Source organism: Sander vitreus, chromosome 19 (assembly GCF_031162955.1).
Source record: "Sander vitreus isolate 19-12246 chromosome 19, sanVit1, whole genome shotgun sequence".
In the NCBI taxonomy this organism is placed as follows: domain Eukaryota; kingdom Metazoa; phylum Chordata; class Actinopteri; order Perciformes; family Percidae; genus Sander; species Sander vitreus.
In genome coordinates, this window is record NC_135873.1 from 19,522,062 (window position 1) to 19,536,178 (window position 14,117).

Consider the following 14,117-nt stretch of genomic DNA (forward strand, 5'->3'; position numbering starts at 1 on the left):
TAAGTATAGGTACAAACAATATAAGTATAAGTATATTTACAGAGTATGTATTAAGTTAAAAATAAAGAATAAATAAAGATATAAATAAAAAATAAAGAGCAAAGAGCATTACAGCAGAGAGAGAACAGTGGCATGAAGGTGGAGAGTCAGAGTGGTTTCCAGGCCTTGTTGATAAGGCTAGTGGTGGAGGGGAAAAAACTGTTCATATGACGTGAGGTTTTGGTCCTGATGGACCTCAGCCTCCTGCCAGAGGGGAGTGGCTCAAAGAGTTTGTGTCCGGGGTGGGAGGGGTCGGCCACAATCTTTCCAGCTCGCTTCAGAGTCCTGGTGGCGTAAAGGTCCTGGAGCAGCGGCAGATTGCAGCCAATCGCCTTCTCTGCTGACCGAATGACACTCTGCAGTCTGCCCTTGTCCTTGGCAGTGGCAGCAGCGTACCAGATGGTGATGGAGGATGTGAGGATGGACTCAATGATGGCTGTGTAGAAGTGCACCATCATTGTCTTTGGCAGGTTGAATTTCTTCAGCTGCCGCAGGAAGTACATCCTCTGTTGTGCTTTCTTGACGAGGGAGCTGATGTTCAGCTCCCACTTGAGGTCTTGGGAGATGATAGTTCCCAGGAAGCGGAATGACTCCACAGTGTCAATTGTGAAGCCACAGAGGGTGATGGGGGCAGGTGGGGCTGGGTTCTTCCTGAAGTCCACAACCATCTCTTTAGAGCGTTGAGCTCAAGGTTGTTTTGGTTGCACCAGGTCACCAGGTGGTCAGCCTCCCACCTGTAGGCGGACTCGTCTCCATCGGAGATGAGTCTGATGAGGGAGGTGTCGTCCGCAAACTTCAGAAGCTTGACAGACTGGTGACTGGAGGTGCAGCTGTTGGTGTACAGGGAGAAGAGCAGGGGGGGAAAGAACGCAGCCCTGGGGCGATCCGGTGCTGATGGTCTGTGAGTCGGAGACGTGTTTCCCCAGCTTCACATGCTGCTTCCTGTCAGACAGGAAGTCAGTGATCCACCTGCAGGTGGAGTCAGGCACACCAAGCTGGGAGAGCTTCTCCTGAAGCAGAGCCGGGATGATGGTGTTGAAGGCAGAGCTGAAGTCCACAAACAGGATCCTGGTGTAGGTTCCTGCGGAGTCCAGGTGCCGGAGGATGTAGTGGAGGACCAGGTTGACTGCATCGTCTACAGACCTATTGGCTCTGTAGGCAAACTGCAGGGGTCCAGGAGGGGGTCAGTGATGGCTTTGAGGTGAGAAAGCACAAGGCGCTCAAAGGACTTCATAACCACAGAGGTCAGGGCGACGGGTCTGAAGTCATTAAGTCCTGTGGTCCTTGGCTTCTTGGGAACAGGGATTATGGTTGAGGTCTTGAAGCAGGCTGGCACGTGGCATGTCTCCAGTGAGGTGTTGAAAATGTCTGTGAACACTGGAGACGGCTGATCAGCGCAGTGCTTCAAGCTGGATGGGGAGACAGCATCCGGTCCAGCAGCTTTGCAGGGAAGAGTCTGTTGACGTCTCTCACATTGATGGAAAGAGTCATTACTGGGGTGTGAGGGTGGATGGAGGTGGAGACCTTTAAAGAGGGCATTGGTGGGGGAGCCCAGGCCCCTGCTGAGGTGGGGGAGGTGGAGGTGATGCACAGTGGCTGTAGCTGTAGGGAGGTGTCGTGGGAGATGGTGTCAGGACTGACCTTTTGTCTTTCAAAGCGACAGTAGAACTTATTGAGGTCGTTGGCTAGGCGTCGGTCATTGAAGGAGGAGTGGGGGGCTTTGGGCTTGTAGCTTGTGATCGGTTTGAGCCCTTTCCAGACAGACACAGAGTCCTTAGTAGAGAACTGATGCTGGAGTTTCTCAGAGTACAGTAGTTTAGCCGTTCTCACTGCCTTCCTAAACTTCTACTTCCCCTCTTTAATTCTGTTTTTGTCCCCACTCCTGAACGCCTCTTCCTTAGTCAGCCTTAACCTTCTGAGTTTGGCTGTGAACCAGGGTTTGTCATTGTTGTAACTCACCCTGGTGCTTGATGGAACACAGCAGTCCTCACAGAAGCTGATGTATGACGTCACAGCCTCTGTGCACTCATCCAGACTGTTGGTAGCAGTCCTGAACACATCCCATTCAGCTGGACTTGTAGGCATATACTTTTTGGGGTAGTTTAATTTATAATAAAACACCAGATTTTATAAACTACATGTGTTCTGTGTTTAGAAATCGTAATGTAACTAGTAACTAAAGCTGTAACAGATGAATTTAGTGGAGTAAAAAGTACAATATTTCTCTCTGAAATGTAGCGGAGTAGAAGTAGAAAGTGGCATGAAAAGAAAAGAGTCAAGTAAAGTACAAGTACCTTAACATTTGTACTTTAGTACAGTAGCTACTTGAGTAAATGTACTATATAGTTACATTCCACCACTGCATATAGGCAATACATATTTAAACAGTAGCCTAAAGTTTTCATTTACCTTCTGAAATGGTTGTTTCCATGGTAATTTTTGCAGGAAAACAGTCAAGCTTAGAGTTTATTTGTCAATTAGATAGACCTACTTTTAACTGTATTATGTGGATCACATTAAGAGACTACCAAAACCAGCAGTCCGTGTTTATGGGTTCTAGAGGCTCGGTAGTGCTTTTCCAGTCTCAGATGTGTGGTCCCCCTGCTGCCTCTAGATGGAGCCCTTGTGTAGCATTTTGAACGAGGAAGCGCTCAGACGGAATTCAGCTTTATCAAGCTAGATACCGCATACAAGAAATAAAACGGATGTTAAGTTATTTTACCTCCAAAATAAAGTAAAATATTCAAGTTTGCCACATTGAGGAAATAGTTTGCTATAACATTCAGCGACCAACCACCACTAAAATAACATGATTTTTCAAATCAGGTTGTTTTCCTAAGTTGAATACAATGTAACTATACATTGTGGTGTAGGCTACAAGTTCCAGGTAGTGGTACACTTTGCCAAGATGAAAGTAATTAAAAAGTGTATTTTAACAATTAACTGTCCTATACCTTGATGCAAACGTATTTTCCGTCTGCCTTTTTACAGTTTTTGAACTATCATTTTCACCTTGACAGAAGAAAAATGCATTTTCTAGATTTTTTGTATTTTTTGATCTTGTACTTATCACGGTGGAACATACATTTTTGTAGTTCTGTGGTTGGATCATAATGAATACCGAAGTGCTGATCATAAAGCCACTAGCCTGTTAGAAGCTATTGCTAACATTATACACAGAAGTTGGTTTACAATTCCCAGGTTCACGTGAAAAACAAAACCCGGGATGGGCTTTCCAAGAAAACACAAAGAAAGATAAAAAGAAATTACATTGGAGGGGGGGGAAATCATTTTAAAGGACATACAATCTATATTTGGTTTAGAATGAGCGAAAAACAGGACCAAAAATGTTGTTGAAAATATCATTAACAATTCGGTGTTTCCCTACAACTACAAGAGCAACAGAATTAAAATGCGTTAATTGGAGTTTTATTTTGAAATGACACCACCGGATAAGCGATATTGAATATAAAGTCTGTCTTGACTGCGGTCAACTAATCCAGTGTCAGGCAAACCCAACAGCAGGTCGCGACTTCCCTGTCAGCTCCAGAAGGAACCGGGGTCTGCGAACAGGAGCCGGGAGGAGCGACGCCGAGCTTTTACCTTTAACGTTACACCTTTCAGGAGTCATTAGGCTACTAAATACTTCCTACCTTTGCTTTTATTTCTCCGCCGAAACGCGACAAGTGGCACTTTGGGACCCACAGGAGAAAGGGTTTGTGGAGTGTTTTTAAAGCGACTAACTCAGGCGTTCAGTTTGCCAAGTTGCTCTTTGCTCACCTTAACATGGCTGCAACGACGTGCACCAGGTTTACCGATGAGTATCAGCTGTACGAGGAGCTGGGGAAGTAAGTTCTCTTCATTTTACAAATATTTTCCTCGAAAGTTAAAGTGAAGCTTAACTGCCATGCGCTTTTACTATCGTCGATATCTCTGCGAGAGACCTCCGCCTAGCCTACCTGGTAACATGTTTAGAGAGCGCGGGTGGGCAGGACGTCACGCCAACTCCCATTCTATTTCGTTTTTATTTCGCCTACTTGTACATTTGTTTACTATAACAGCATGAGCGTGAAACGATATTAAAGACTCTGTATTAAATCCCGAGGTATAATGTTTTATACGTCCTATGCTCTCGTGCTTATCTCAACTTTTTGAATCGGTTGTTGCTGCTGGTCGACGCCCATTCTATTAAGCTGTATTTTGGAGGAGTAATGCTTCAGTAATGAACAATTCAAAAAGTTGAATTTTAAAAAAGAAAAGAGAACGCAGCTGAGTGCCATGGGATGCATGCCGAATATAATGGGGCACATCATAATATACCAATAATCTTAAATGATGCTCTAACAGCTTGTACCTCCTGGCTACGTGCCAGGCATGTACAAACAAGCAGAAATATGGATGGAATTCGGTGTTGTGTCATTAGCAACGCATGCCAGCGGAGACATGTCACCTGTGTCGCTCTCAGTCCGCTGCAGTGAAATAAAGCCCACCTTAAAACGAGACACGACGGCTGTTTTTTATATATATAAAAATAATCTAAATGTGTGTTCTCAGTCATTTGGAATGTGTTTTCAGAAGTTTCCGCCCTTTTGCAAAATGCTAAGCGTTGAAATTCCTCAGTGGTGTCTGTGGTACTGGTACCATACACACAACGGCGCATTCAAACTTACAGCAATTTAGTTTCTACTACAATGTCAACAACTGTAGGCTAGGTTTTCTGCCGCCAAAACGTAGGCCTGTAGCCTACTATTACACCTAGGCTGTCCTATATAACTGAACACAGGTAAACCCGGTCTTTAGTTAGCTCTGGGAAGGTGTTGCTCACCGGTTTGATCTGGCTTCAGGTTCAGTCATGTAGTGTTTGTCTTTGTAAAAAGCTGTCAGCAAACTGATTGACAAGAGAAATCCCAGAGAGTACTTTGAGCTGACATAGTCATCTATCAATCATTTATCACACTGATTAAATACCAGGCAGATACATCAAGTATTGCTCTGCTCTGTCTTCAGGAATGTTTGGAAGTTTGGGTAGCAAATCATAGGTAGAAATACTACTTCTGTAGGCTATCAGGGTTTTGTTGAACGTGTGCCTCAAAGGAAAATTCTTGCAATGACACTATGCACATAGTCATTCACGTTCCAGCTGCATTCTTTTTTGAAATGAGCACCTATTGAAAGTAAGCCCTTAGGAGGGGGTGTAGGCCTATAGCAAGGTGAACTGAATTGGTCAGACTTCAGAAGACTGGTATAGTGTTGAAATGTGCCCTGTTCACTATGTGTTCAGAACAGTGCTTTAATGCAGATTATATCAGCCCCTGGCAAATGCACAAAATGTAAAGACCAAAATAAAGACTTGTAATCACAGTTTAATGTACAGATCATGCTCATCGCTCCTCTTGTTGCATTTTGAGGAGTGTCTCTGAGAATGTAAAACAAATGTTATTCTGTCTGTTAAAGCTAACTTTGTTTTTGTGTCTAAGTGACTGATGGAGACAACCGTCTTTGAAATTGGTCCAGTAGCAAGTAAGACTGCTGCAGTGGCCAGTGGCGAAACAAGCTACAATGACTACCTTTTACATGCACATAATATTCCGTTTTTTGCCCTTATTCCGAAAAAGAGGATATTCTGGCTAAGCTGTTTACATGGCTAATGAAAGTGAACATTCCACTAATATTCCCGTTTTTATATGTAGCCGTGCAAAATAGGATTTTTTTTCAAAGTTTACCTGCGGTGGCAGACTTTTTGGAGCGTGCAAACACAGCGTCCCTCTTTCATTCCTTCAACCAGCTTCTTAAAGGCATAGGGGGACCGAAGAGGGATAGTATGTCTTTTAAAAAGGTCGGCGTAGCGATGTGTGCGCATTTCCAGAAACCTGTTGATATCCATGTCTTTAATATTTAAAAGTAGCTGTGTTTCTCCTTATCGGGTCTGCAGTCTTGCAAGCTGTTGGCTGGTTGGTTTGTGAACAGAAACTATAGCAACGCATAGAGCTGACCGTAAGCCTGCGGTGAAAACCCAGGGGGTAAGCGTCTGTCAACGACGCGTATCAATTTCCGTTCACTAAAAGTTCTGTTGTTGCTGCTGACAGACTCAGATTAGTATTCTAAGTGTCTGACAACATTATGGAAAGGATCCCTACAGAGAGAGACCTTTTTGTAAAAGAGGACAATCGTTTTTGTTTAAAATCAAACACCCCCGAAATTGCTATTGCAAAATCGCCAGACTCCATTTAAATAAACGGTAATTTTATCATCGTAAAACGCACTTAATTCAAACTCGACAAACTAAATAAAACTACCAAAAGCCGTCTTGGTTCATCTTTCCACTGTTCCAACAATCACCACTCTGGTTTGGTTGATATAAACCCTTAATTCACCCATTTACATGTGGAGATATGCTGGCTCTATACACGCTAAAAGTCCTGATTATTTACATGGAGTCTGGTGGGTTTGACAATTTCAGGGCTGTTTCATGTTAAACAAAAAGATATTTCTCTCTGTAGGGATCATTTCCATAATGTTGTCAGACCCTGAGAATAATAATCTGAGCCTGTCAGCAGCAAAAACAGAACTTTTGGTGGATGAAACTGGCGATGTGCAATTGCCCTTTAGGGTTACATTGCTGCGTGCCTGGTTCGAGGCTGCCGGTTACAGCGTTCTCGCTCAATACTGGACCAATTTCAACGTCTTTTCTTCACATTAGTTACTTAAACACCAATACATGGGGAAATAGGATCCAGGTTGAAAAATACCGAAATTACCCTTTAAAAGTGGTATTTGATGGCTGTACTTGAATGTTTTGAACGTCTTGCCAAACGGTGACTGATGCCTAACTCTTCTGTAGGGGGGCTTTCTCTGTGGTGAGACGGTGCATGAAGATTTCCACAGGGCAGGAGTACGCTGCTAAGATAATCAACACCAAGAAGTTGTCTGCCAGGGGTGAGTACATGCCCTGTAATGTGGCGTTAACCTCATGCTGTTTTGTTGGGTAGACGGCATGATCTTTGCTTATAACCGTTCCTCTTTTATAGCCCTGTCACCCCTCAAACCTACTTCCTCTTTTTTTGGCCATACATGCTTTGTCACGCCATCATTTGACTCCAAGTTGTGTCTGTAATAGCAGGACGTGGTCAGGTTTCAAATGGTGGCGACTATGCCGACCACATTGTACTCCTGCACCCTTTAAATCACTTTCGCTTTCCATTTTTGTAACTCCACTCATCAAAGTGACACCAGCATGAAGGAGGGAGCTACTTTTGTGACTCATCTGCTTCTGACTTGTGATGAGCTGTATATGACTCACAGCGCTGTCTTTCACATGTAAACACAAGCCAGTGGTGGCAGAATTTTGAATCTCTCTTTTTTTTTTTTTTTTTTTTTTTATATTGTTCTCTCCTCCCAAGTACCTAATAGTTTTTTTTATTTTAGATAGATTGTCTGCCCAGGAAGTGAAGGCATGGATTCTTTTATTTCCTCCCTTCTGTGCAGGCCTAGACCCCGCTGTCAGGATGTCACATTGCTGGTAAATCCCCATGCGAGACGGCAGAGCGCACAACACACAAATGCTCAAACAAAAGGAGATAGGCTTGAAAAGGCACACAGTGATGGAGATTGCACAGCGGCAGCAGATGCAGCGTCTCATGGGGGAAGCAGGGGCTTTCCTCACAGCATTAACAACTGCATGAAGAAAAGCAACATGGGAGTACGTGCGGTTTTATAAGAAAAGACTAGAGACCATAAGAACGATGAAACGAGTAAAAAGATAATGGCCTATCTCTTCTCTCGATGGTTCAGTGACGCAACAGAATCTCCATTCATAGCTAGTCCAATATGGTGAGAAATTGGAAGCTTGAGTGAGAGAGCTTGTGGTTCCAGAGGTGAGGGAAGAACATGAGCTGATGAAAGGGAAGGATAGTAGAAAGAGAGGAGGGTAGATGTTTATAGAAAGGGAGTTCATCATTGATTCCATGCTCAGATTGCTTTGGCCAGATGCCTTCGCTGAGCCTGAGCTTCTCACCGTGTGTGTGTGTGTGTCTGGTGTTTGTACAAAATGAGAGCCAACTTTTCAGGAAGCAAGAAAAACAAATGTAATTTAGCACTTTGTTTTTTTTAGTGTTTTATCTGGTGGGACTTTTAACCTCTCAAACCAGAGGCCCTTTACATTCAAAGGCTAATCCTGGTTTATGTTGTTGTTGCATCCTAGTACAGTCACATTGATATTTACACTATTTATTATGGTGTTGTGCTCGGCGCTTATTTTGTATTACCTTGAGATTAGGGATAGACCGACGCCCTGGCCAATTTATCGGTCGTTTTTTTTTTTTGGGGGCAGTTTGCAAATGATCTGTATCTGCGTTTTATTTGCCTGATAAACGATAAAGTTAATTAAAGTGCAATACTTTTTCTCGCCTACAGCTCTGTGTCTGTCCCTCTGCTTCGGGGGGGGGGCGCACATGGCCACAATTATATGACAAACCAATATAGTTGGGTATCACACATTACTGTCAAGTGAAAAACTAAATTCAGGCAAGCAGACTGATAATATATAAGATTTATATTATATGTGTTGATTTTATTTAATGCAAAAAAATATTAACATCAGAGCCTCAAATCATGAAACCCACCATAATGTGGTTTACAGGGGTCTCCCATGACAGTGTTCAGAAGAGGGAGAGATGAATGACCGCCCTCTAAGCAAACGCAGCCAGCCACAGTAGTGTACGGTTAGAGCGGCTGAGAGATATTGAAGCAGGCTGAACTGAAGGTCAAGTTCAATGAGGGGAAACCCCAGACTGGTTGCCAACGCTGCTGTGTGATGAGAAATCCTAAACAGGAAGCTCCCTCTAGCTGGAGAGGCTTTATGTGGCTGTAAACATTGGCCTCACACCAAAGTTAGTGCTTTCTGGTGCATGGCCTTCCCAAGGAATATCAATGGGACTGTACTACAGCTGGACATTTCATTTTAAGTAAACCATCAGGAAGACTATTTGACAGACTTTATCTTGGCAACCTCATCTGTTTATGGGCGTCTATGATGCAAGTGTGTCTGCTTTGACTGTGAGAATACGTAATTGTTGTACATCTTAGTGTCTGTATTTTCTCATGTGTTTTCAATATTTACATTGGACCGTTGGCATTGAATTATTGTATTCTGTATTTGTGCCATCCCTGTATACAGTCAGAATATTATACCCCATGCTTTCAGTATTCTGCTAAAATACAACAAACTGCTTGTTGAATGTAAAAAATATGAAAGGAAATCCGTTCCAACATTCTTTTATTGAAAAAAATCAAACGCTGAATTGATTATAAAAGGCAGCACTGCACACTGACTGTGTTACTTCTGTCAAACTTTAGTTGTATTCTGAATTAACTGGCAGATTTGGATGTAGGAATGCACAATGTTGGGTTTTTGCCCATATCTGATATGCTGATATTTTCCAACTCATTTTGGCTGATTACCAATATATGCACATTTCTTCCACCTAATTGCAGAGAACATCAAGTCTGTCCTGTAGTGGAATTAACATGATTAGAACTATTGTTATTGTGATGGCCCATTAGCAGATGCAGACATAAAATACAATGCTTTTCAAAATGGACACAGTCACAGGGCAACATAAGGTAACTCCTTCAACTTAGGTTCCATTTTTATATTTACATTTCAAACAAAAGTGCAAAATTCACGGGCACCCAGATAGCTCACCTGGTAGAGCGGGCACCCATATATAGAGGTTTACTCTTCGATGCAGCGGGCCCGGGTTCGACTCCGACCTCCGGCCCTTTGCTGCATGTCATTCCCCCCCCTCTCTCTCCCCTTTCATGTCTTCAGCTGTCCTGTCAAAAATAAAGGCAAAAAATAATCTTAAAAAAATATAAAGTGTCAAATTCATTCTACTTTAACAGGCTTGTGTGATGTTTTCCCTGAGACAATCCTGACAGCAGCCATGACCAGGGGAGATTTGACCTACTGTATTTCACAAGTTGCAAGACGGGTAAATAATGTAATCTTGTGAAAGTAAGTGCATTTTACAACTGTACAGCAGTTAAATCCAACTGGAAGAATATAAATAAAGTGTACTGTTGGCTAAATCAGCCTGAATCACTACACATAAACACTGCTGCTTAAACCCAATATTAACTGAATTATTAAATCAAAAATAGGAGCCCATTATGTGGCTATACAATCCTTCAAATTGTAAAAACAAACATGAAAACTAGGCTCAGTCTGCGCTGCTACAATGCATTGTAAAGTTCACAAAATACATGCAGTCCTTCAGTCCTCAGCAAAAACGTAGCACAAAAGAAATCATGTTTGAATTTAAACAATAATACAAATTTGTAAAAAGTTAATGCTAATTACTTATCCTAAACCCCTCTCTTCAAAATAAAAGCCCTAATACTGAGCCAGGCACGGAACACGGAACTGAAACGTTATCCAGATGTACCGAACTGAAAGCCTGTCTCCACTGACGGCACAGGCTTGTATAAAGGGAAAACTGGGGCAGTGGTTAAACACAGACCTAGTGATGCTTGGACTCAGCCGAGTGGAAATGATCACTTGACAAACCCACCAGGCTGTGGAAAAGCTAGCTATGGTTCAGGAGCCAGCCATTCTGTCGTTTTGCTTCTGGAAAATACCCCAGGCCCCAGTCGCTCACCGTGAACTCTTCATTCCCATGGAAACAAAAGCGATGGAGAGCTAAATATAGTGTGTGGGGTAATCTAAGCGTTGAAGTATATTACAGGCTTTGTGCTGTTAATTATGCCAGTGCATGATGCCGTCAGTGTTCTATGAATCATACGGCTCAGTCACATTTGACTGAACAATGAACAATCATATAATTTACTGAATTTGAAATGAGCCATTTTTCATCTAGCTTCATTTAACCGCATTGATCCCTGTAAGTTCTTCCTAAGCCACGTTCACACACACACTGTAGCTTAGCATGCTGGAGCCAACTGCTTTTTATGTTAGCTGTAAGCCTGGCAACATGGGTGATGACCCGAGCCCTCTGAGCTTTATAGCCAGACTGGGTCAGCGGTGCCTAAATCCTTCCTGCCACACTCTCCTGTACCTGCGCACACACACGCACATGCACACGCAGTGTCTAAATAAAGTGCTCCATTAGAGCACACACCACTGGTTGGTGTATGTGCGGTGCCAGAGATTGGTTTAGCAGCTAATGTCAGGGGCTCAGCATGCCATTTACACAGCACCCTGCTAAGACCAGACATGAAAGAGATGGATCAAGGGGTGTGTGTGGTGTGTTTTCATAAAAGGGGGGAAAAAGAGACATGACACAAAGCAGTGCCGTGTGTACAATCTAAATGTTATTTCAGTCTGTCTTGTAGGTATAGACCGATAATGATTTTTAGTAGTTATTGAAACCAATGACCGATATTTGGAACAGATATGCATTTACAATGAAAATTGAATTTAACGTACTCAAACACAAACATTTTGTTTAAATGATTTAAACATTTATTTAATGAGCAACTTTCAACATAATACCCAGTAACAGAGAGTCAGATAGTGTTGTGGGCGGGACATGAAGTCAGACTCAGTGGTGAGTGAAACCGAAGCAGAGGGACAGACAGAGCTGTAGGCGAGCCAAAGTAGACCACTTTTTAATTTATTAACTTTATCGGTTATCAGGCAAATTAAATGCCGATACAGATAATCTGCAAACTGCCAAAAAACGGCCGATAATTGGTCTATCCCTAGTGTCTTGTCATTGTATCCACAGCTCATCTCTCAGGTTCTGGCTCACCCATATGGCCCTTGGCTTGGATGAGCTGTTCATGCAGGCACAAGCAAGGACTCGGACAGCCCTTAGAGAATATCCTTGTTACTCTGTCACCATTTAAATAGTCTGTCTCTCATGCCTAAAGTGTGTCCTCTGACCCTTATTGCTTATTAAAGACTGTAAGCTGATTGCACTTAATATTTTACCTCATTTCACTGTCACTCGTTCATCCCACCATGCCGTTGGAATACACCAGATTTTCTGGGTATGTTTCCAAACAGAGCACAGTGGGCGGTGGATACTGTTAAAGCAATAGTTTAGTGCTGCCACTAACGATTAATCGACTAATCAAGAAAAAAAATCGTTATTTCGTCCATTTTATTTTGAACTCAACTGAAGGGCCAAAACATAAAATGTCACTTGTGCCGTAAACGATATAAATAACTTAAATGTTACCAAATAAAAAATGACATAAATGCAGATATAAATGTATTTAAAAAATAAATTATCGATTTTCAAATATTGCACCTGTTAATACAGAACAAAATATTCTGTAGCCTATTTTGCCGTCAATACTGCCGACGTTGTCTTTGCTGTAATCAAACCAGTATATATTTATGTTTAACATGAAGTATACTACTGCTTGAGTGTAGTAATTCAATGGGAAACATACATGTGTACAGACAAGGCTAGCAGCAGCAGCGCCGCGTCAGACATGTTTCTGGTGTGTAAAGACATAGAAAAATCCACGCAGCTGACACACAATAGAAACTCCACGCTCACACCACGCAGGCAGTGTGTAGCTGCTCGCTTTTACACTTGGGTGCATGGCAGGGTTGAAAACATTACTGCCAAAGTCTAAGTAGCCTGTTTAACATCCAAAGACAGTCCTTGTACTTGCCAGGAGTTAATAAACAGTACAGACTTGCTCTCCGTTTCATTAATAATCATATGCTTACGTTCAGAGGCAGAGTCAGGAGGTGAATTACAGCGAGCCGTTTGAGACAGGAGACCAAAAATAAATAGGCAATCAATAGTAAAACGACTACGTCGACTAAAAAAAAATTGCCTTCGACTTTTTTTTAATGGTCGATTAAGTCAACTAATCGCAGCAGCACTACAATAGTTCCAGATTTTGGGAAGTTCGCTTACTCGCTTTCCTGCGAGAGTTTGATGAGAAGACTAATACTACTCAGATCTGCCCGGCAAATATATGGCTACAGTCAGGAGTTGGTTAGCTTAGCACAAAGACTGGAAACTTTCTAGAGGTTTGTCGTTGCTGTGAGTTTGCCGAGACTCAACAGTGCTTTGTTTTATTTTTTTAATTTTTTTTAATTTACAGATTAAACAACAAGACAAAATAAGTTAATTAGTGCTCAAGAGGTGTTGATTTTGGGCATCAGTAGGAATAGCTGTTTCCCTGTTTTTAGTCTTGTGTCCGTTTTTATTGCAGCTTGTTCTACATGGGATTTAGTAAATGACCATCACTAATATTGAGTATACATTTTCCATTTTTTATGACTGAGCTTCTCACCCTATCTCTAAGGGAGAGGCCAGCCATTTCAATCGGCTTGTACTCTGGATCTCGTTCTTTGGGTCATGACCCAGCCTTCGTCACCATAGGTGAGGGTAGGAACGAAAATTGAACAGTAGATCGAGAGCTTTGCCTTCTGGCTCAGCTCTCTTTTTGTCACAACTGTTGGATAAATTGAATGTAATACCGCACCCGCTGCGCCGATTCTCCGACCAATCTTCCGCTCCATTGTCCCCTCACTCACAAACAAGACCCCAAGGTATTTGAACTCACTTGGGGTAAGGACTCATTCCCTACCTGGAGTAGGCACTCATCAGTTTCCTGCTGAGAACCATGGCCTCAGGAGCAACAGGATTGGTGACAAAGCGCAGCCCTGGTGGAAGCCAACCCTCACCTGAAACGAGTCTGACTTACTGCCAAGAACCCGGACACAGCTCTCGCTTTGGTCGTACAGAGATTGGATGGCCCTGAGAAGGGACCCCCTCACCCCATACTCTCGCAGCACCTCCCACAGTATCTCCTCTTGAAACCGGTCATACGCCTTCTCCAGATCCACTAAACACATGTAGACCAGATGGACATACTCTGAGGCTCCCTCCAGGATTCTTGTGAGAGTAAAGATCTGGTCTGTTGTTCCACGACCAGGACGGAATCCGCATTGTTCCTCTTCAACCTGAGGTTCGACTATCGGCCGAACCCTCCTTTCCAGCACTTTGGAGTAGATTTTACCGGGGAGGCTGAGAAGTGTGATACCCCTGTAATTGGCACACACCATCTGGTCCCCCTTTTTGAAAAGG

The 14,117-nt window shown here is 42.8% G+C and overlaps 1 protein-coding gene across 8 annotated transcripts in view; it reads left to right on the plus strand.

Annotated features, from left to right (window-relative positions):
- Window positions 1-3,529: 3,529 nt before the first annotated feature.
- camk2d1 (calcium/calmodulin-dependent protein kinase (CaM kinase) II delta 1) overlaps window positions 3,530-14,117 on the plus strand; it is a 90,756-nt gene continuing 80,168 nt past the window's right edge. For all 8 annotated transcript variants that reach the window (XM_078276449.1, XM_078276451.1, XM_078276452.1 and 5 more), the window contains exons 1-2: window positions 3,530-3,887; window positions 6,881-6,975. In XM_078276449.1, coding sequence (XP_078132575.1) covers window positions 3,826-3,887; window positions 6,881-6,975 — 157 coding nt within the window. In that variant the 5' untranslated portion in view covers window positions 3,530-3,825. The remainder of the gene's footprint in view (window positions 3,888-6,880; window positions 6,976-14,117) is intronic.